At 39.0% G+C, this 23,652-nt stretch overlaps 2 protein-coding genes and 1 long non-coding RNA gene across 3 annotated transcripts; 2 read left to right on the top strand and 1 right to left on the bottom strand.

The window, feature by feature from the left end:
- Positions 1 to 1,700: 1,700 nt before the first annotated feature.
- On the bottom strand, positions 1,701 to 19,354 carry LOC148186689 (uncharacterized). Its single transcript, XR_015779456.1, has 2 exons — positions 18,371 to 19,354; positions 1,701 to 3,696 (listed from the first exon to the last, which is right to left on the bottom strand). It is a non-coding gene; the product is annotated as an uncharacterized LOC148186689 (long non-coding RNA).
- On the top strand, positions 8,738 to 12,939 carry LOC121964184 (elongation factor 1-alpha). The gene is made up of 8 exons (XM_088090313.1): positions 8,738 to 8,890; positions 9,745 to 9,899; positions 10,892 to 11,071; positions 11,181 to 11,477; positions 11,564 to 11,714; positions 11,804 to 12,060; positions 12,146 to 12,380; positions 12,494 to 12,939. The coding sequence occupies exons 2-8, from the start codon at positions 9,756 to 9,758 to the stop codon at positions 12,613 to 12,615; spliced, it is 1,386 nt and encodes a 461-aa protein (XP_087946439.1). The 5' UTR covers positions 8,738 to 8,890; positions 9,745 to 9,755; the 3' UTR covers positions 12,616 to 12,939.
- On the top strand, positions 13,092 to 23,529 carry LOC121965064 (elongation factor 1-alpha). The gene is made up of 8 exons (XM_088090312.1): positions 13,092 to 13,247; positions 14,317 to 14,469; positions 15,823 to 16,002; positions 16,098 to 16,394; positions 16,764 to 16,914; positions 19,665 to 19,921; positions 20,319 to 20,553; positions 23,155 to 23,529. The coding sequence occupies exons 2-8, from the start codon at positions 14,326 to 14,328 to the stop codon at positions 23,277 to 23,279; spliced, it is 1,389 nt and encodes a 462-aa protein (XP_087946438.1). The 5' UTR covers positions 13,092 to 13,247; positions 14,317 to 14,325; the 3' UTR covers positions 23,280 to 23,529.
- The last annotated feature ends 123 nt before the right edge of the window (positions 23,530 to 23,652 follow it).

Raw genomic sequence — 23,652 nt, 5'->3', positions numbered from 1 at the left:
AAAATAGCTGTTACAGTTAGCTGGGTCCCGTTAGCATTGTGCTAATGAATTTTTGATGACACTGCAGCAGTTTGACGGTCCTGTAAGGGGAAACTCACTTCATACATGGATAATAAATTATTAAAGCATAGAAAACTCACCCATGGGAATTATGGAGCCTTTATTCTGCACATAGAAAATCAATTCACCTTCAAATACATTAAATGTTTTAATAATACACTTTAATTTCACTGTGTATTATTGTATTTGCTCATCACTGCATTGCAGAGCCAGGATTATTTACCATTTAGTTTCCAGTGTTGTATAAATCATGACACTGATTTTGTACCCCTGTAAAAATACCCTCAGGGATATTTAAAAACTGTGTCCTCTGTTATATTTGTATATGCTAACCCCCTGAAACCCGAGCAAATTGGCTCCATTATTTCAAAAACAAGGGGAGAAGGTAATCAGAAACTTAATGAAGACAGGCCCAAAAATTAGCAAAAAAAGTTAAAGGAAAATTACATGAAAATAAGCAAAAATAAATAGATAGATAGAAAAAATAACATTTCCCAAAAAGGCTGAAAGTAAGGAAACCATATGTATAATAATTTAAAATACACAATTAATTAGGGCAGTTTCCCCACTTTTTAAATAATTTTCTGATAATCCTCCCCTCTCCTCAAAACTAATTTTAGGCAATTTTCTTGTTACCTTTTATTATTATTATTATTATTATTATTATTATTATTATTATTATTATTATTATTATTATTATTTTATTTATTTATTTATTTATTTATTGCGATTTTTACAGCATTTCTTACCTAGTTGGTCATTCACTTTTTTCCCTGTGTTGTAAAAAGAAATCAAAGCAATCTGTTCTGGTTTCAGGTTTCAGTCTTAGCATCAAAGCCACCAGAAACCATTAAAAAAACACATATTTTAGCTCACTGAACACAAGCACTGCTGGTCTACCACTGCTTCAACCAGTTAGTTAGTTTTTGTTATTGTGTCACTCTGGTGAATTCAAGCTAACCCTTTTAAATGCCAAAGTCACACAATACCACAAACAAATTAACTGATTGAGGCAGCGGTAGACCAGCAGCTTCTGTTCTCACCAATATTAAATTGTTGTTTTTCTTAGTGGAGTCTGGCTTTAAAAAGAGCAATAAAAGGACTTTATTTTCCCACAGAAACCACTGTCTGACGTCAGGGTAATGCAGAGAAAATATGCTCAATATAGAGTACACTTGGACTTATATTGATTATTTTAGGTGGGACTTTTTTTTCTGGGTGACTAAAATATATTTTAGCTGACTCCTCCACTGCAGTACATTGCTGAGTTTCCGTGCCGTACTACAACCTCCTTCTCCAAACTGGAGGCGTACTGACATCTACTAACTGACATCTAGTTAGTTAAATACTGTAATAAAGGATAAGTGCCATACAACCCAATTTTTAAAAACCTAAACAATTCCTTTAAGTGACTTTTGTCAGATCTCAGTTAGGTTTTATTGCGCAGGAGTCCTGTTAATTTTCTACTGATACGTTGTCCTTTACCCTCAGTTTTCTCCTGTGTTATTGCTTTACCACGTACCTGAACACATGTACAAAAAGAACTGATAAACTACTTTGATTTTTTTTTAAAATATTGACATTCATGAGTCAGATGGATGATGAAATACTATACAATTTTACAACAGAAACCTCACCACTTTTGTTAAAAGTGCACTTTTTATACATTTTTTAATTAAATAAAAATAAAGGATTTTCAATTGCTTTTAAGGCTCAAATGTCCATAAAATATACTCAAAATACCACTTGTCAAGCATCTTTAGCAACAAAACATACACTTAATTGGCTAAATCATAATCAGAAAATTATTCATTGCCAAGTTTTCACTTATAAGAAGTTTGGGGTTTTTTTGCCTTGGACTTGAGTGTCTGCAGTAAAAAAAAAAGAAAAAAAAAAAAGAACAATGTATGCACAGTTAAACACAACAACAAAAAATCAATTGCACATGCCCATCCTGAAAATGCAACGTTACAACAATATTTTGCTGAACAGCAAAAAAGAATTACAATTACAGAATTCAGAACAATTACAATTTTACATATAGAATCAAATATTGAATAAAAAATGTACAAGAAGAAATGCAAAAACACTTATAAAAAGTACTATAATATAACTATAATAAGCTTTTTTCAGAGTAAGCAGTGCAGTTTTGTGCAAAAATATTAAGCAGAGGATGTGGTAAAGGTCACAGTAAAGCAAAACATACAAATTAGATCAAATCAAGTTTAATTGTATAGTCCAGAATAACATTAACACATTTTACATAATCACAAAATATAAAGAGAGAGCTAGAGAGAGAGATCTGCTCTCTAATGCTGCAACCAGAGCCAGAGGTGGGTGAATATTTCCTGCAGCCCCTAAAGTAGAAGCCAAAAGTTGAGTCATACTCTGGAGGCTGTGATATGCATGTGAGAAACTCGTCTCCTCAACACTCAGGGTGTGAAACAAATGCAGACGATAGTCCGCACACCAAATGGGAATACTTTGTTTGCAAGTGTGAAGCGTGACGGAGGGGGGGAGTGTGGGCCAGCAGGCTGCAGGAGCTGAGGAGCTGCTGTCTGTGTGTTGTAAATGTGATTTATTTGCATTAACTGTCACCTCCCTGGCTCTGATTGCATCTGCATACAGTGTGCTGACATTGGTATTTAGATTGAGTTAAACTGTTGCCTGTATGCACATGAATGCCGAGGGATTTTGTGAATGTTGGCATCGATCAGGATCAGTCATAGCCTTTTTTTTTCTGCACCCACACAGACACAAAGTCACGTCTCTTAAAACTGGCAGATAAAGAGGACTCTGGGAGACCACATAACTGTGGTTTAAAGAGGAATTTAATGTGTTTAAATGATGGATTGTAAATGTATATTTACTGTAACTTATGAACCCTGAAATGATGTAATGTTTACATTTACCAAAGAGTGATTTCCCCTATTCAGTTTAAGCCCTTAAAACTGAGCAAACTGGCATACATTCTTTCAAAAACATGGGAAAACATTAATGAGCAACTTGAAAAGAAATGACTGATTTTTTTTTTTTTTTAAATAAAATAAAATGTAAAAAAGTATAGGAAAATTAGCTAAAGATTTGAGGGGAAAAAATAAGAAAAAGAAGTAAAATATTTTTAAAAAGTGTCCATTAAATAAAAATAATTCTTTAAAAAAATGCAAAACATTAAACAATGATGATTATAAATATAGTTTTTGACACTTTTACCCCAGATTTTAATTAATAATCTTTCAAATCTACTAAATTTTTGCAATTTGCAGAGCAGTTCTTGCCAAGTTTCTCCTTGCCCTTTTTTCCTTATGTTTTTTTTAAAAAGTCTGTTATTCCCAAAATGGGAAAATGAATGAAAAATGAAAATGAAAATGAAAAACGTTATTTAACGTCACTGAACACAGGAGCTGCTGGTCATTCAGATTCACCAAAATCACACAGTAACACTAACAACTGTTACTGTAACTATATAACTGATAGAAGCAATTTGGTGTGGAGGAGCTTTCTGAACGTCCCGAGCCCTGTCATCACGCAGCATCAGCATCATCAGTGTCCCACCTCAGTGTCCCACCTCAGTGTCCCACCTCAGTGTCCCACCTCAGTGTCCCACCTCAGTGTCCCACCTCAGTGCTGTTGCAGCTGAAAGACAAAATGAAAACACACGGTTATTGTTTGCAGTATAGTCAGAATCTGGTTTTTACGTTTTACAGTAGTTTACTTAAGTATTTTTGTACATAACACTAATAATAAACAAGAGAAAGGTCAAATAAACAGATAACACAAGTTAAGAAGTTATCTATCTATCTATCTGTCTTAATAAACGACAGGATTTTCTCAGTCAGTAGTTAAATTGTTCAGATCTCTCTCGTTGCTATAACCACCGGTCAAATATACCCGATGACTCATCACTGACGTGCTGCCAGTCTGGCTGTTGAATCACATTCTCCCTTTCACACACACACACACACACACACACACACACACACACACACACACTGCTGTAGTGAGCGTGTCTGAAATAAGAGCACAGCTGTTGTACTTTGCTTCGTTTAGACATCAGATCGAGCAGTGTGTTTTTACACATCAAGGCATCAATAATGATAAAAAATAATAACATTGATAATAATAATAAAAATAATAGCAGCTTTATTTGACATTATATTATTTTTTATCAGTACTTCTCACTTAAGTACAAGTACTTTTTGACTGTGCGTCACCCTGAACACTGAGTTCAACTTTGGGTCTCTGCCAAGTTTCTTTGCTCCGCCTTTTGTAGGCCGGAGAACTTGTCACTGTCTCATTTTCCCCGACATCGTCTTCACTGCTTTACCTTTAACAACGCCATTGACTTACATCAATGATGGAGGTCATTGATTTTGTTTTCCTGCCCTACAGGTACATTTGAGTGGCAGTGATTTCGTTAAACAGGGTGTTTAAATCCAGGGAGTATGTTTTACGGCTTCCTAACTACTGAGCCCTCGAGCCACACTCAACACCTTAAACACTAGAGATAAGACTGTCAGCAGGTAAAGAGGCCGGTCCACATTTTTGTGGCTCAGTCGAGAGCTGTCACTGTAAAATATGGCTGTTTTTTGTTTGTTTTTTTAAGTACGCACAACCAGTCACCTCCTGAAGCCTACAACTGAGAGAAATACTGGCACTGCAAACTATAGTTTCCTTTCATATATGATAAAAGAAAAAAAGAGTGATTTATCTTCCAAAATTAAATCAAATGTCAGTAACACTGTGTGTGCATTGGTTTTAGTTCAACTGAAATCTTCACCTTTTTAAATGTGTGTCTGACTGCACACTCAACACTGTGGCACACATCGTGCTTTGTGCTGCACAATGACGACTAAAGGTGTGGTTCTACGCATATAACCTTGTCATGACAGACGGGTTATATACTGTGAATAAAAACACAGCAGAACCTGTTTGTGATCAACCAAAAGTTTAGTTCACCCACAAAATCAATGTATTCGTGTGATATTTACAATAACAATAATAGTCTATAAAGATTTTAATGTGCCTTCTGTGACTCCAGCAGAAAAAAAGACATTGCTGGTCATTTTAAACTCGTTTTTTGTGATGCTTTTAAGACGTTGCCACTCTGTTTCTGCCCTAAGTCGACTTATCGACTCTTCTCCCCCACCCCGCACTCTGCTTTCCTCCCTCGTGGCTGCTTCGCTCTCTGCTGAGTGAAAGCAGCAGCTGCCAAGTCGCAGTGGCTGATACCTGAACTGGAGGGAAAGCCAAGCGAGTAGTTTAAGTCTGTGTGTGTGTGTGTGTGTGTGTGTGTGTGTGTGTGTGTGTGTGTGTGTGTGTGTGTGTGTGACATTGGGGGATGTCAGCTGCCTCCATACTGGGCAACATGCCACAGTGACGGAGGAAAGAGGCTGAATCTGACCTTCTGACCCCCGAGTGGCATCCAAGTAACAAACCAGGATGCAGAGGGCGACTTTAAGATGTAAATACAGGTGTGACTGTAAATTTCCCCCAGATAAGTGAAATATATTAAAGCGGACCCGTGAGCTACTTTATAGGTGGCAAGTGGTTAAAAGAAAAATATGATAATAAAAATCACAGCAATGTTAACATAGGAGAGAAGTTATAACCTCTCTCCTATGTTAACTTGTTTAATAGCTTTATATGGTAATTAAAGAGTCGGTTTTTGGGGTAGTTTAATAACTTGACAAGGTCAAACAAGTTAAAATCCGAACAGAGTTAACATAAGAGACGTTATAACTTCTCTCCTATGTTAAGTTGTTTAATCAGTTTTTGTAATATTTGATATTAATTTCCCAACGTGATTTTGGGTTGTTAAGTAACTGAGCCTGAAGGTAAACATCACGTTTAATTGAATTAATTTAAACACATGTGTGTGTTGTAAGTGTAAACGACTGGCAAGATAAGGTGTCTCGAAAGCAGCATGAGTTCATCTTTTCTGGGGCCTGGCCTCTGTTTTAATGCAAATTTCGGATTTAGGTAATACTTGCAGGCTGATGAGTCATCCCAAGGTTCCCAGTGGGGAGTTGGGAGGAGAACTTTCTGCTGAAATAGTTTCAAAGAGGGATACTCGACTTTAAATGTTAAATGTAATTTTAAATATCCTCAGAACCTCAAAAGAGACAAGTGTGAAAGACATGTTCAAGTCTCCAAAATCACATTTATCAAAGCCACTTTGAAATATGGTTTCTTATGGTTGAGGGAGGGTCATATATTTTCTCCAGTTTCTCATGGAAAAATATTTATTTATAGCACTGGGAAGGATCATATTTAAAAACAAACAAAAACAAAAACAAAGTTACAACTTGTGTTGTATTACTTAAGATCGGTCTACTTTTCGAGGGTCTCAGTCCCGTCTCAGAATTGAACAGATTTTGATTGGGTCTTGTCTTGGTCTCAGACATAGTGGACTCTACAACGGATTTATATGTTTACATCATTTCTGTGACTGGATGTAAACCTTTCATCTTCAAATCCAGCCAATCATGACAACTGTGTACATATATATATATATATATACAGTCATGGAAAAAATTATTAGACCACCCTTGTTTTCTTCAATTTCTTGTTAATTTTAATGCCTGGCTCAACTAAAGGTGCATTTGTTTGGACAATTATAATGATAACAACAAAAATAGCTCATGAGAGTTTAATTTAAGAACTAAGAACTATTCATTTTCCATGGTTTTCTTGATAATAACCAAAATTACTTAAATTCTTACATCAATAGCTATGGCATTGCACTGCCAAAAACACTACTTTCAAGCATTCCATGTTTTCTTTTCTGTTTGCTTTAAACACAATGATACACACAAGAGTTAATACTTGATTGCATAACCATTGTTTTTGATGACTGCAGACATGCATCTTAGCATGCTCTCCACCAGCTTCTGACATTGTTCTGCTGTCACAGCAGCCCATTCCTGTTGGACAAATTCAAACAAATTTTCTTTGTTTTTGGGCTTGTGGTTCTCCATTTTGAGTTTGATGATTTTCCACAGGTTTTCAATTGGATTAAGATCTGGTGATTGAGCAGGCCAAGGCATGGTGCGAATGTTGTGGTTCTCCATCCAGGCTTTAACTGACCTTGCCGTGTGGCAAGGGGCATTGTCTTGTTGGAAAATCCAGTCATTCGAGGCAGGAAAGAGTTTTCCAGCTGATGGAAGAAGACTGTTTTCAAGGGTAGTCCTGTACATGACCTGGTTCATTCGGCCTTCACACAATTGCATTTGCCCTGTTCCACTCAGACTGAAACAACCCCAGATCATGACTGATCCACCCCCATGTTTTACTGTAGGGGCAAGACAGTCTGGGTTGTAAGCTTCTCCAGGCTTCCTCCTAACCAGTAAGTTGGCTGGAGTGGGCATCAATTCAAAATTGGATTCATCACTGAAGAGAACCTTAGCCCAATCATCAACAGTCCAATCCTTGTGGTCTCGAGCAAAGAGTAACCGGGCCTTCCTCTGCCTTTCATTGATGAAGGGCTTCTTGCGTGCTCTGTGTGACTTCAAACCAGCTTCAACAAGTCGGTTTCGAACTGTCCTTGCGGAACAAGTCACATTTCTCGACAGTGCCCACTCATTTTTAAGGTCCCTGGAGGTCTGACGACGATTCCTGACACAGGAACGGATGAGTGCACGGTCATCTCGTGGGGTAGAAAGACGCGTTTCCTGCCACGGCCAGGTAGCAATTTGGTAGTGCCATGTTCAGCTTGTTTTTTTGTTGTAATGAACGGCTGTCTTGGAGATCTTCAGTTTTTCGCTACCTGTCTCTCCAATTTGCCAATTTCCAGCAGTGCCAAGATGGCTGCCTTTGTGGCTTCACATAATTCTTTTGTTTTAGGCATTATGTGAGAGCTGACAACTTCTGAGTTGTGCTATGGCTTGAATGTAAGCAGGAAACCACTCTAGGCCTTTGCATGTGCAGTGCTGCTTGTGACATGAAATGGCCTCTTATATACCCTGGGAATCAATTAAGCTTAAGAATGTCAAATAGGACATAAAGTATTATGTGACCAGCTGCATTTTTGTTGTGTTCATTGTATTATACGTTTAGTGGTACCAGATATTAGAATGAACAAGAAATTGAAGAAAACAAGGGTGGTCTAATAATTTTTTCCATGACTGTATATATATATATATATATTTATATATATATATACACACACACATATATATACCTTGTTAGTATGGTCTTGACTATCCACTCCCTACTTTGATAAATACAGTCCCTTAAATGCCATGACTAATAGTGTCTTTGCATGTGCTTTTTAACTTTTAAGTGTAAAATACACCTTGTCAAAACTTAAATCCTCAAATCTCTATTTTTTTTATTTTACTAGGTCCTGCACGTTATTTACCTTCAGTGGATGTTTTATTTTTTTCTGCATAATATTATGTATTTAAAGTTGGTCAATGGCTGCAAAACGCTATACTAGACAATCAACCACAACAATTAAGAGTTGAAAAAGTTGCGGGTCAAATAAGGCGAAAACTGATGACCAACACCATCAAACTGAGAGCTTCTACGGTTTAGCTTTTTCTGTTCCTGCGTTATTTTGTCATTTCTGAGTCGTCGGTGGTTTCAGTGCTGCGCTATAACGCACACTCCCCGGTGAGACATCATACATGTTTCAGGCGGTTCATCCGGTGGCGTGCTGACGTTTTTTGCAGGAATGTGTGTGATTTGCGGGGTCTGCACCGAGGAGGGCGACGGGAAGTCAGGCCGCCTCCCCTTCCGTATAAAACCCCCGGTCCAACCCGTGTCTTCCTCTTTCTGTTACCTGGCTAGGGGCAGCAGCTTTGGCCGTGAAAAGCTAGAAACACCGGTAAGTTCAACTTTGATTCACACTGTAGGAAGAAAGAGAGACAGAGAGAGAAAATACAGTTGTGACGGAGGACAGCTTTTAGTGTGTGATTTTTTTAAAAAAATCCATTATTCTGTGAGAGTATTTGAGTTTTTTTTTTATCCTAAAACTTTGTCTTTTCGGTTATGTAACTTAACAAAAACCTGTGGATTTTGGTGTGTGAAAGAGCGCTAACAGTCAAAGCATCGATAACTTATTAACTTATTCACTGTGAACTTTGTTGGTGTCTCTTTGTGTTGTTTTAATTGATTTAAGTTTAAGAAAAGTGGTTTATGAGGGAGGGGAGAAATGTGGAGGGGAGAAATGAACAAAGAAGAGGGGCTGGAAAGCGGAGAGCCGAGGATGCTGAAGTGGCTTTTCTTGACTCCCCATCCGTAAAACAACTGCTTGTACCATCCAGTGACAGCCGGGGGAGTCTGGACGAAATAGCTCCTGGATATTTGGCAATCTTTGTAACTTTATCCGACGTGGCCCACGGAGTTAACACGTGTCTCGCCTGGCTTGTGGCCGACTGAGGCCTAGCAGCCGCCGCCTGTTAGCGGCTCAAACCCCGTACCGTTATCTGAACGCAACAAGGGGGAAAAAATCAATACGTTTAACTTAATTTAATTAAAAATGTGAAATATAAACGGCTGCTTTAACCACTTTACACGAATTAGACGAGTGGAGTTTAATGTTAATTCAAGCTAGGCCCGACATGTCACGGTTCAATTACCGTCATATCAGCGGTCAGAGTGGTTAAACGACAACTAATCAAAGATGGCGCCTTTAAAAATGAGCGCTAACGGTAATTTTTTATTTTTCATTTTTGACAGAAACTACAACAATGGGAAAGGAAAAGACCCACATCAACATCGTGGTCATTGGCCATGTCGACTCCGGCAAGTCCACCTCCACCGGCCACTTGATCTACAAGTGCGGAGGCATCGACAAGAGAACCATCGAGAAGTTCGAGAAGGAAGCCGCTGAGGTGAGCAGTTTTATTTGTCTTTATCTCTGTAACCGTTATACACGAGAGCCAAAATGGCGGCGTCAGCGTGCCCACTCTGAGCCCAGGCTGCTGCCCGGCACGAGAATGTTACGACAGTGTGCGCGCACGCAGGGGTGGGGCTTAGCGCGAGCGGCGTCGATGGTGACAGTGCAGTTTATTCAGTGGAGGCCTCAGGCTTCTCCTCAAAGACAAAAAAATAATAGATACGCTGTTTCTAACACGCAGTATCCTACAGATAATAAATGTAAAATGTGAAAGTAAAGTTTGGTCTTTAATCGAACCTATAAAGCTATTAAAGTGACATTTTAAATCGTTAAAGCGTAATAAAAGTGCAACATCTATTCTTTAAACATATACATATAGATGGTTCTTGCTATAAAGGTGCCAAGTCAATTTTATGTACACAATTTTTTTCATGTTTTTCTAAATAATTTTTCTTAGTAATTGATATAAATAATCCATATCTACTGATGCCTTTTTACATAAAAGGTGCCACAAAAGTCATGTTTTGATACATATTGAGTTTCAAAATGTGCTGGAAAAATGCATGCAAATTCATAAATAACTGGTAAAATTTATTTCTATTTTAATATATAATATATATACTATTAAATATATCATGTACCTACCTCAAACAGATATGTACATTATTATTTTAATTAGTATTTTTTTCTCCTTGAATTATGGTTTCTCTGGGATTGGTGTTAAATTTCATCCAGGGTAGCCTTAAAGCTAATTTAGGTGTTGGCACGTTGACAAGTTGTAAGTTGACTCGGTAAGTGTTAAATCTTTTGAATTTTACATATGTGATCAAACTTAAATTATGAAACTTAGACAGAAAATAACTGAAGAAATAGCTTTCATGTACACATCTTGTTCCTATCAAGTATCACAGATGAGTCAATTTTCCAAGATCAAATCTGCATTTATAAAAAGTGTGATAATTAATGAGTGAATTTATCATTTCACAGATGGGCAAGGGCTCCTTCAAGTACGCCTGGGTGCTGGACAAACTGAAGGCTGAACGTGAGCGTGGTATCACCATCGACATCGCTCTGTGGAAGTTTGAGACCAGCAAGTACTACGTGACCATCATTGATGCCCCTGGACACAGGGACTTCATCAAGAACATGATCACTGGTACCTCTCAGGTGAGTTATTTTGTTAATTCACAGCAAGCTCACAGATGGAGTGCATGTTTGCATCTTGCATTGGTGTATTCAAACTTAAAATTAATCTTAATTTTTAAAATTCTTTTAGGCTGACTGCGCCGTGCTGATCGTTGCTGCCGGTGTCGGTGAGTTCGAGGCCGGTATCTCTAAGAACGGCCAGACCCGTGAGCACGCCCTGCTGGCCTTCACCCTCGGTGTGAAGCAGCTCATCGTTGGAGTCAACAAGATGGACTCCACCGAGCCCCCTTACAGCCAGGCCCGTTTTGAGGAGATCCAGAAGGAAGTGAGCACCTACATCAAGAAGATCGGCTACAACCCCGCCACCGTTGCCTTCGTCCCCATCTCTGGATGGCACGGAGACAACATGCTGGAGGCCAGTAGCAAGGTGAGAGACATTTTATCCTTGTGCTCAAGTTGTTGCGATGCTGGATTAGACATGGACTTATGTCTTTTTTTTCAATCTCTCTGTAGATGGGATGGTTCAAGGGATGGAAGATCGAGCGTAAGGAGGGCAATGCTTCTGGCACCACCCTGCTGGAGGCTCTGGATGCCATCCTGCCTCCCGCCCGCCCCACCGACAAGCCCCTCCGTCTGCCCCTGCAGGATGTCTACAAAATTGGAGGTACAAACTAATGATTTTGTGTTAGAAGACAATTACATAAATACAACTTTAAATGTATCTTGAGTTCTTACAACAATTATTTTTCTCAGGTATTGGAACTGTCCCCGTGGGCCGTGTTGAGACCGGTGTCCTGAAGCCCGGTATGGTCGTCACCTTTGCTCCCCCTGCCCTGACCACTGAGGTGAAGTCTGTGGAGATGCACCACGAATCTCTGCCAGAGGCTGTCCCTGGTGACAATGTCGGTTTCAACATCAAGAACGTGTCCGTCAAGGAAATCCGTCGTGGATACGTGGCTGGCGATAGCAAGAACGACCCACCCAAGGGAGCTGACAACTTCAACGCTCAGGTTTGTATTTTATAAAAGAGTGAATTAAATTGTTTCTAGTCTTGGTCAAGTTGTAATTCGGCTCTAATTAAAAATGCACCCACAGGTCATCATCCTGAACCACCCTGGCCAGATTAACGCTGGTTACGCCCCTGTGCTGGATTGCCACACCGCTCACATTGCCTGCAAGTTCACCGAACTGATCGAGAAAATTGACCGTCGTTCTGGCAAGAAGCTTGAGGACGCTCCCAAGTTTGTCAAGTCTGGAGACGCCGCCATTGTCAAACTGGTCCCACAGAAGCCCATGGTTGTGGAGCCCTTCTCCAACTACCCTCCCCTCGGTATGTATTTCGAAGCCTGCTGTATAAAGTAAATGCAGAAATGATTAACGCAGTATAATCAGAGCTCATACGTGCTCAGATGAAGTTACTGATTACCCACTGGTCTATTCCAGGTCGTTTTGCTGTGCGTGACATGAGGCAGACAGTGGCCGTCGGTGTCATCAAGGCTGTTGAGACCAAGGAAGTCTCTGGAAAGACAACCAAGGCTGCAGAGAAGGCTGCCAAGAAGAAATGAATGGTCGTGCAGGACATCCAGCAAAAAGACGTGTGCCGGCAGCAGCGGGCCACTTCTCCCCATCTCTCTTGCCCTCACCCTGGATCATCTTCTCTGTGGCAGAGCTCTCTACTCAAGGACTGGCTTATGCTGATTAAAACCCATCGCAAAAGTTTTCGCAGGAAAAAAGAACTCTGTGGCATTGTCACTTACCTGAATCACATGACGGTGCCTCTTCTCAGTTAAGTTTAAGTTGGAAATGTTGATGTTAAAAATGCCACAAATTTAATTGGAAAGAAGCTGCTGGTAACTAATAAAAAATAAATGTCTTTGAAAAAATTGAAATTGGCTTGTCTGTCCTTCACTATGTTCCCAGTTGGGTAGTTTTTAGCTGTCACAGGCGAGCCTCTCCGTGCTGCAGCTGTTTTTCACCATGCTATCTGTGTCCGGTGATGCACTTTGCTGTCCAATCGCTTAGACAGGAGTTATGCCACCCTAGCCAATAGCACCCCTTACTCTAGACTGACGGCAACAAGAGCATGCACAGCCCTCCCTCTCCCCTGCCTCACTATAAAATCTCAGGACTGATCACATTCTGTCCTTTTTTCCCTCCGCTCTAAATCAGGGGACGTCTTGGTAGCTGCTGGGCACAGGTTAGTAAAAAATATTTTCGATCAACAGCTAAAATGTAGAAAATGCATGCTTTCGTGCAAAGGAGATGGTGTTGCGAACAGAGCAGGGGCTTAAGAATCAGGTTACATCAGCATGAGTCAGAAAATCAGTCAATCTGGACTAAAAATCAGATCCTGCTTGTCTATTTTTTTACAGTTTCAGCTTGGTTATATATAAAAAAGGGGGTAAACATGCCAGCTCACCTTGGGTTTTTGTTTTGTTTAATCCAGAGATTGTATAGCATGTGTTGACAAATTCGGCTTCCTTAGCTGATATTTAATACATTAATGCATAAACAACAAAACAAAAACATAAATAATAGTATTATTAGGAAGCTTGAGCCACAAATGAGTTGCCAGATTTGTTTCTGCCAGTCATGGTAGTCCTTTCTGTCTGTCGTCGTGAACGCGCATCCTTACACCCTAATGCTGTTCAGTGTCCGTGTGCGCGCGCTTGCATCAGTCGGTAACATGGCGGCTCCGCAACATGGAGGCACACCGAGCGAGCCGGTATCGAGCACATGGCGCGTGACTCACCATTTGTCGCCTTTCCGGTGGCGTGCACGAGCACCGAAAATGACAGAAGATACCAATCTATCGAATTTATTTCACTTTAGTAATAAAAGGCGTTGTAATGGACATTAGACGTATACATATATATTTTCGATTGATTAAACACTTGGCGGCCGGTTAGCTCGTGGTAGTTAACGGCTACTTTTGCCGCAGTTGTGACAAGGCTGAATAAATCCCAAAACATTTTGAACACATTTGATAATTTTCGATTGATTTGCGGCCATGGGGGATATCGTGTGTGTTTTGCCATTACTGTGTATTTTTATGGTGGTTTAAACTTTAAAAAAAAACATTCAACAAAACTATCCCTGTGTGGTTTTGATAATTTTGTACGTTTAACGGCTGGCCAACGGTCGCCGATTAACGTTCCAACAGCGACCTCTCAGTGTATGCTCACGCCATTTTTGACACCGCTTTTACACCTCATTTATTTGATTATAAAATCATCATAACTGCTCTCAATGTCTTTTAAAACCAGTAAATCGAGATGGGAAAGGAAAAGATCCACATCAACATCGTGGTCATCGGCCATGTCGACTCCGGCAAGTCCACCACCACCGGCCACCTGATCTACAAGTGCGGAGGCATCGACAAGAGAACCATCGAGAAGTTCGAGAAGGAAGCCGCTGAGGTTGGTTTTTTAGGATCCGCCATTACTCTTAAAGACATTAATATATATATTTGTTTAAAATCACAGCAAAGAACACACTGTCTCCCACTGTGGAGGCAGGCTGCATCATCTTTGATATGTGGGGAAACAAACGGGTGTGGTGGTTGAAGCAGCACAATGATATTACTTGGTTAAAACTGCCACCTGCTGTTTAAAAACATGTACTGTCCTTGTAACTACCATTAAATCTACATCTTAACTATGTATAATTTAGCGTACATCAAAGTTAAAATTCAATTCGTCAGTGGCTCATATTGCCAGAACAAAAGTGCCTCAAATACTCAATACTTTAACATTACCGTGTTCCCTAATTGAACATTTCAGTGATAGATGGAGTATTTAGATCCTTTACTTAAGTATAAGTACTAATAACACACAAGTCTTGCATTGAAAATTAAGTAGAAGTATCAGGAACGTGTATTAAATGTTAAAGTGAAAAATCCAGAAAAAACCCAAACATTTAAGAAACAGTTGCAGATTAATCTTCTGTCAGACAGTTAAATTAATTAACCCACTGTACTTGAAATAACTAATGTGTACTTTAATTTTTTTAACAATTTTTATGCAATTTTTTAAATTTCTGAAGAAACTACGAATTAATTCTTTCAGATTAATTTAGCAAAAATATTTCTCTCTGGAATAAAGTTTAGTAAAAGCATCAAATGAACAAGTAACAAGAAATATTTCAACACTATGAATTCAAACAAATTTAAATATTCATGTGTTTAACCACACAAAGTGAAGAAATAAACCAGATGCTTTTGAAGTGTAGATAAATGTTATGTCTACCTGTAGCATTGAATATTGTAAAAACTATGTACAGTGTAATAAAGTTAATTAATCAGCAGCTTCAAACAAATAATATGAATAAGTATGTGCTTCCAAAAAGGGGGTTCTGCATGAAAACTAGAGCTTGGCAATTGAATATCATTTCATTTTGTAAATCAGGAAGCCTCTTTAACTTCACATTATATTAATTAATTAATTAATTGATTTAATAAATATCATTTAAGTTGAACTGTTTCTTTGGTACTTACAGCGAACAGCCATTTAGAGTGGATGGTGGAAGACAGAGCGATGGCTGACACTTGATATATTTTTGGTTAGCAAGCTGATAGGTCTCATTAGTTTTATTAAATTAGTCTAATAACATATCCCAACCCACACTGAAATGAATGGAAATCTCAATTTTATGAGGTCTTTTGGGAAGTAGTTTTCAGAAGATGCTTACAAGACGCCATTTTTCCACTGTGAAGAGGCATGATTTAATATTTTTAAAAATCCTGCTCTATTTGTGTTGTTAAACCACAATAGATGGGCAAGGGCTCCTTCAAGTACGCCTGGGTGCTGGACAAACTGAAGGCTGAGCGTGAGCGTGGTATCACCATCGACATCGCTCTGTGGAAGTTTGAGACCAGCAAGTACTACGTGACCATCATTGATGCCCCCGGACACAGGGACTTCATCAAGAACATGATCACTGGTACCTCTCAGGTAAAGACACACCTTCTAACCTGCTGTAAAGTGTCTCATTACTTTGTACTTAATGTATAAAAAAATGCAAATTCTCCAAAATTCTCTCTGTTCAGGCTGACTGCGCTGTACTGATCGTTGCTGCCGGTGTCGGTGAGTTCGAGGCCGGTATCTCTAAGAACGGCCAGACCCGTGAGCACGCCCTGCTGGCCTACACTCTGGGTGTAAAGCAGCTCATTGTTGGAGTCAACAAGATGGACTCCACTGAGCCCCCTTACAGCCAGAAGCGTTTTGAGGAGATCACCAAGGAAGTGAGCACCTACATCAAGAAGATCGGCTACAACCCCGCCACTGTTGCCTTCGTCCCCATCTCTGGATGGCACGGAGACAACATGCTGGAGGCCAGTGACAAGGTGAGAGACATTAAACACTGTAGCTGTTGTTGGATCTTTCCTCACATCAAATCCCCTTAAATCAGACCATCACACAGACAACAGTCTATGTGCAAAAATAAATAAATGCCTCCTTTGCATATTTAGACAGAAGTTGTGATTTCTGTCTCAGAGTATTGAGAAATAAGACATAATTTTCTCAAAATTTCCAGTTTTTTTCCTATCTAAATTTTTAAACAGAAGTGTTTGTTCATACTATATATCATTCATAGCCTGCATATAAGATTTTATTCTTAAGAACAGGCAAAGGTTGATTTTTTTTCATGTTTCATTTCTAGGATTTTCACATCAAATAATCCTTTTGAACTAATTTTTCATTTTTTTTTTCAGATGAGTTGGTTCAAAGGTTGGAAGATCGAGCGTAAGGAGGGCGGTGCTAATGGCACCACCCTGCTGGAGGCTCTGGACTCCATCCTCCCTCCCTCTCGCCCCACCGACAAGCCCCTGCGTCTGCCCCTGCAGGATGTCTACAAAATTGGCGGTAAGGAGTGTCACCACATCACACGTCAGCACGAGGAAAAGGAAGCAACGTGATATCAGTTAAAATGGGCGCGACTATCTACTAACCGGTCTTACAAACGTAAATTAACCAAATCTACTGAATCACACCGTAAAGCCTCATTCAGACGCGCGCTGTTACAGGGATGTGATTCAACATGTCGGCGAGGTCGAGTGTTACCACATTTCTCTGACGCTTCCAGCACAATTAAGAATTAAATACTGTTATTATCATCTCTCAAACGAAAAGAAAAGACGTTTAGTTTAAAGGGGAGAAACCCCAGGTGAATAATAGATATCACCATAAAACTTCAAAATTTCAGTTTTAAATATGCACATGATGATGCAAGAGCTAAAGAAATATGTACTTTTTGCTAAAGTTTCCAGAACAGAATCTCAATTTTGGATTAAACTAGGTTCAAATTCCTCTTTTTTTTTTATTAAAGGTTTTACATGAGGGAATCTTGGATTTTTGTCACTAAATAAATCAGAAAATACTGTCAACACCAATGAAAAATAAAATCAAGTTTGCCATGTTTGTAGGAATAAAATGTTATTTAAAGGCTATGAATGATATACTATATGAACAAAGCGAAAACCTAAAGAATTTAGATAGGAATAAAACTGGAACATTTTGAGAAAATGTCCTTCAATGATATTTATTTTTGAATTTCATACATTTTAAGACCAAAATTACTTACTCAGTGTTAGTAATCAAAACTAATATATTGGCCAACAGGCTGAGGTTCATGGTGATATCTGTTTATCTTCCTTTTTTTAACCCTAGTCACCTGTAGTGTGTTGTTTTCTTTAAAAAAAAATTATAATACTCTTAGCCAGAAATTACAACTTCAGTAGCAGTTACATCCACCAAATGTTTTATTCTTATCACTAATCTGAAGGTTTTTACATAGTTTGTTGATAAATCATTCATAGCATTATTTGTACATTTAATTCCCAAAAACTTGGCAAAACATATATACATATATATATATATAAATATATATTATGGTTGTTGATTTTTTTAAGATTAAGATTATTAAGATATCTAGGAATTATCTAATTAATATAAGTGCTTTTTGCATCAATTTCTAGAACAGACTTCTGAACTAAAATCAACATGTAACTTGTAGTTTTGACAGTTTCTTTACACTAATTTCAAAGAAGAATCTCACCAGTGCATGAAAAACTATTTACCTTGGGTTTTTCTCCTGAATAAACCAGGAAACACTGAGACTGAGCCGAGAATCTTCGTGTCAGATCAGTTGATGCAAATATATATATTTTTCCTTTACAGTGCAAGGATTAAAATAATCTATTTATACAGCCTTCATGATAAACCAACCAGCACATCTCAAATCCAAATCCTTAATGAAGGTCATAGGATACAAAATAGGAAGCAACGCTGTGTGTAATGGATGGAAACGATGAGGACTTACTGTGAGATGCAGGATGAGCCCATGATGATCATAAAATAAGGCAAAAAAAGCTTTTAGACATCACTGATGCAGCCTGTGACCGAGCAGAAGGCACTCCACCTCCTCCGTATCATTACCCTCCACCTCACTGCGGTTCTGCTCTGGTGCCACTGCACCCACTCACTCACAGGGTTGCACAATATTATGCGAGATCCTAATGCTGCCTTTTTGTGCTTGAATGAAGCCGTGAGGATTCTGTGGATTTATGCACAAAAAAATTACGGGCTTACAAAAAGGGCATTATTTTAACAGATCGATGAAGCCTGCAATATCATGTGCTCCGTGTCTAAAAGGGGTTAATTTACCCATCAAAACAAAACGCTTTCGCTCACGAGTCTATGCAAACTAAAAATAGAGCTAAACCTGAATCCGAAACACAGTCAGAAAATGTCAAAAGCAAATGGAGAGGCGCAGAGTCGAGTTGCTCACTTGAAATCCTGAAAGTTGCACTGACAACAGTATCAACAGCAGCTTGTGGTGTAATTGGAGACTCTCGACTGTGTCGTCACAGCGTAGACTCAGCCTCTGATATCTGTTTAAGGACAAGTTCTTGGAGTGGATCCAGACGGTTTTTCAGCACGCTCAGACAGGCAAATCGCACTAAGGTGGAACTGGATGTACTGGATAATGTGGGTGTACAGTTAAACTACGTCTGTTCCCACACCTGCCACGTGTACATACGATTATGTTCCAGATCTATAACGTTTAAAACACGGAGAAATCAGAAATGATAAAATTCAAATGAAAGCTGCAGAGAAACACAGATGAGATGTTTAGTGAGTTTGTGCTCTACAGCTGCTACACACCTTTATCAAGGTTCCCACAGTCCTTAAAAAGTCTTTAAATACATTAAAATAATTGGTAATATCTATGTTTTTAAATCATTTACCGAATTGAGCATCGTACAGATCAGGATAGAGAACCAATAACACTTCAAGGCAAACCAAAATATAGGCTATACTTTAATCATTTTACCCCAGCATTTTATCCTGCCAAAAAAAGTATGTTTAAGTAAATAAATTATGTTGGTTCATGTTTTTCCTACAATTCTGGGTTATGTAAAACTGGTCTTAAATTTTACGTAGAAACTACTTAAAAGTCTGAAATATAACTTGTCTTAAGCTGAGGGAACAATGCTTATGAGGTCTTTGAAAAAAATAAACCTCACACTTCTTTCTTTTCTCCTACTTTAAAAGTTTTATTATGAAGTCAACCTAAAAGCGCACTAGACACGTGTTTCCTCCTGCTCTCTCAGGTATTGGAACTGTCCCCGTCGGCCGCGTTGAGACCGGTGTCCTGAAGCCCGGTATGGTCGTCACCTTTGCTCCCCCTAACCTGACCACTGAGGTGAAGTCTGTGGAGATGCACCACGAGTCTCTGACTGAGGCTCTTCCCGGCGACAACGTCGGCTTCAACATCAAGAACGTGTCCGTCAAGGAAATCCGCCGTGGAAACGTGGCCGGAGACAGCAAGAACGACCCACCCATGGCGGCTGAAAACTTCACCGCTCAGGTGAGTCGTAGCATAAGTCACAGTTTTATATTTTACACACTTTACTCACTCAGCACATTATCCATATTATGTTTTAAATATTCACATATTAATGCTATTTGTCTATTACTGTATTTCTAACATCTGTATTTTTACACATTTACATACTCAGCATACTATATATTATTTAAAATATCTAAATATTCACATACTGTGCTCATTGTTTGCTGTTAGTGTATTTCTATTTCATGTTTTATATCTTTACATATTTGTGCTGGTACGTATTTCTTCTTGCTATAATTCTCTATGCTAGCATCAGAGCAACAGTAAGGAAACACAGCTTCCCCCCGGGATCGTTAAAGTATTTCTGATTCTGACGTCGCTCTTCTGACCTCCCTCCGCGTCTCTCCCGTCGCAGGTCATCATCCTGAACCACCCCGGCCAGATCTCCCAGGGTTACGCCCCCGTGCTGGACTGCCACACCGCTCACATTGCCTGCAAGTTCAGCGAGCTCAAGGAGAAGATCGACCGTCGTTCCGGCAAGAAGCTTGAGGACAACCCCAAGGCTCTGAAGTCTGGAGACGCCGCCATCATCACCATGGTGCCTGGAAAACCCATGTGTGTTGAGAGCTTCTCCCAGTATCCCCCACTGGGTGAGTGAAACGCTGTTTGCCTCTTTTCTTGTTTGTCTTCGTAGACTTTGACTTTGACGTTTTGACATGTCGTAGCAGGCGTAACTGATAATGATGAAGGCTGGACTCTATTCTAGTGTGCAGGTTTTGAAGCCCTGGTGTACCTGTTACACCTGCAATGATAAGTCAAAATATCTGCTGCGAAAAAGCTGCAACAACAAATATCTTTACGTAAATAATAAATGAAATGACTCATTTTCAAACTTTCATATAATTTATCACCCAACTCTGCAGCTTCCCTGTCTGCTCTGACTGTCTGTTTGAGCGGAAACACTGCCCCAGAAACCGTGTTCCCTTTTTTCAAAACTGATTCTTTCGACCAAAATGATACACACAGCTATCATATGAATACCTCTTAACCCTTTAACACCTGGATCCGTTTTCTAGTGCTGCATTTAGATGCCTTTTGCATTAATTATTAAAAGGTGACAAGGAAATGATTTAAAAATTGGCTGTAATTAGCTCTAAAGTCTTATCAGATATTATCAAAAAATGAGGGAATAATTATCTTAATTATATATTTAAAATGACAGAAAAAAAATATTGAATTTTTTCAGTGCTTTCTTAGGGTTATTTTGTTGTTTTTTTTAGTTAATCCCGTTATTTCTGTATGTTTTTTGTCCAACTTTATATTAATTTCTTGCTAATTTATGGGCCATTTCTTGAATAAGTTGTTCATTGCTCACTCTTCTCATGGTTTTGAAAGAAATTTAGCCAAGTTGCGCAGGTTTCAAAGTGTTAAAGAGCATCAATTAAACGCTGGTGAAATTTAAAACACTTCCATAAAAATACCGTTTCATGAGGTCAGGCTGCATTGAAATGTATAAACTTGTGTAGTTCATTTTTCTTTTAATGATTACTTTTCCAATTCACAGCAAATACATAAATACAAACAACATCATCGCAATTGGTCTTGGTTGCGAACATCAAAAATCATCATAAAAACATCATAAGCATTGGACAACTGGACATAAATTAAAAAAAACTATGAAAAATAACATTAAAAAAACATCCAAAACATCCTCCAAAGTCTATAAAGTGCAAATCTTATCCATATTTCTGCCCATACATGTAGCTGTGCAATAAAGTAAAAAAAAAAAAGAAAAGATACATGATTGCAGTTTGATGGTACATACTGCATAATCAATATATCACATTGATTCAATCATTGTATTTGCATACAATACAGTGAACATTTGTCCGTACAGGGAGCTTCAGCTGGGCTGAACTCGCAGCTCAGTGGTTTTTAGGGTGTGGCATTTTGAAGTGCCAGGGGAACAAAGTGTGCTTAATGGTGCAATTTGTGCCTCGAGTTTGCACGAATTTCACACAAATTTCTATCTAAGTGAAAACAACGGGATTATTCTCAGGAGTTATTAATCATCATTAATCATCTTGTTGATACATAAGCTGCAAGTTTTCAGAATTGTGTGCACAGTTTCTTTGTGTGTGCACATGCAAATGAGAAAAACTATTAAAGTCACGTATTTCGATAACACTTTCAGAGAGAAAAGTTTAGGTCAATCAGTCATGCATAACAAGGCCGAAGAATACATAAAAATGAAAACATGAAATATGTGTTACTATTAGAGTTTTATGTACTTTTTTACTGGTACTTCAAGCTCAAATGCTTGGATAAAAGTTATGATCTTGAGTATAATGTGTACTCTATATTCAGCACATGCCAGCTGCACCTTAAAGGGATACTTTGGATCTGTTGGCATGAGGTTGTATGGGGCACTTATCCGTAGTCGGAGTATTGCAAACAGTAGATGTTAGCTGGCACACCCCCAGCTTGGAGAAACAGTCTGGAGTCCGCACACACAAATTCAGCAGTGTACTGCTGCGGAAAAATCCCACCTCAAAAAAATAAATATTAGTTAAAATGTATTATATATTTGAGTATTTTCACTGCTTTATCTTTCCGTTAGACAGCCTGTTGAGATGGGAGAGCTGTAAAAAGCTTCAGTTCCCCATCTGTCCTTAAAGCCACCAGACTCCTTTGAGAAAAACAGAAATTTAAGCACCCTGAAAACAGGAGCTGCTAGTCTCTCTCTGCTTCAGTCAGTTAGCCAGTTTGTGTTAATGGGTGACTTTGGTAAATCTTAACCAACGCTTTTCAACGCTGAAGTCATACACTAATGCAAAAAAAATAACTGATTGAGGAAACAGAAGACCAGCAGCTCCTGTGTTAAGCAAAGTTAAATCACTGTTTTTCTCAATGGAGTCTGGCTTTGGAGAGAGAGAGAATGTTACCGCTTCATTTTTCCTGTTATAAATCACTGTCTGACATTAAGGTACATCAGTGAAAACATTCAAAATATAGTGTAGAGTTAAACAGATATAGATTTTTTTAAAACTGGGACTTTTTAGTGGGGGTGTGCTGACAGACATCTACTGCATGTGACACACTTTCTATGGATAAATACCACGTACAACCCCACTTCAAAAAATATGAACTATCTCTCTAACACAGAGAACACACATGTCCGTGACATGTTTTCAGCTCCCCGCTGGCTCTTTTTGTTTCCTTATTTTTTCTTTTCCATTTCCTCCTCTTAGGTCGCTTCGCTGTGCGTGACATGAGGCAGACCGTGGCCGTCGGTGTCATCAAAAACGTCGAGAAGAAGGCCGCCTCTGGTGGAAAGGTTACCAAGTCTGCACAGAAGGCCGACAAGAAGAAATGAATTCTCATGCAGGACGTCCAACAAAGAGTCACGTCTCAGCAGCAGCGGTCCGCCCCATCCCCTCTTCTTCCCTGCCACCCAGCGCCGTCTTCTCTGAGGCAGAGCTCGCTACTCAAGGACTGGCTTATGCTGATTAAAACCCATCGGAAAAGTTTCCGCAGGAAAGGAAGGCATGTGCCTTTTAGGGTAAACGATGATCATAATTAAGTTTAAACCAAAACAATTAAAATCTTAAACATTGCCAAATGAAGATGTTTCTTTTGTGTTTCATTTCAAGTGTTTCTGGATCGACTCTTTCAGAAGCTCAGTGTTTGGCCATTTTTCATTTCTTTAGTAGATAAGAGAGATGCCAAGTACAAAGACGAGACATGCA

Source organism: Plectropomus leopardus, chromosome 17, assembly GCF_026936395.1.
Source record: "Plectropomus leopardus strain MGB_pleo_1.0 chromosome 17, ASM2693639v1, whole genome shotgun sequence".
NCBI classification, from domain to species: domain Eukaryota; kingdom Metazoa; phylum Chordata; class Actinopteri; order Perciformes; family Serranidae; genus Plectropomus; species Plectropomus leopardus.
The sequence above is the reverse complement of the archived record's forward strand: the minus strand, read 5'-3'. Positions and strand labels throughout refer to the sequence as shown.

Coding starts and splice junctions, on each gene's coding strand:
- LOC121964184 (XM_088090313.1), top strand. CDS start 9,756: ATGGGAAAGGAAAAGACCCACATCAACATCGTGGTCATTGGCCATGTC. Junction 9,900..10,891: donor TCGAGAAGGAAGCCGCTGAG/GTGAGCAGTTTT, acceptor ATCATTTCACAG/ATGGGCAAGGGCTCCTTCAA. Junction 11,478..11,563: donor TGCTGGAGGCCAGTAGCAAG/GTGAGAGACATT, acceptor ATCTCTCTGTAG/ATGGGATGGTTCAAGGGATG.
- LOC121965064 (XM_088090312.1), top strand. CDS start 14,326: ATGGGAAAGGAAAAGATCCACATCAACATCGTGGTCATCGGCCATGTC. Junction 16,395..16,763: donor TGCTGGAGGCCAGTGACAAG/GTGAGAGACATT, acceptor TTTTTTTTTCAG/ATGAGTTGGTTCAAAGGTTG. Junction 19,922..20,318: donor CTGAAAACTTCACCGCTCAG/GTGAGTCGTAGC, acceptor CTCCCGTCGCAG/GTCATCATCCTGAACCACCC.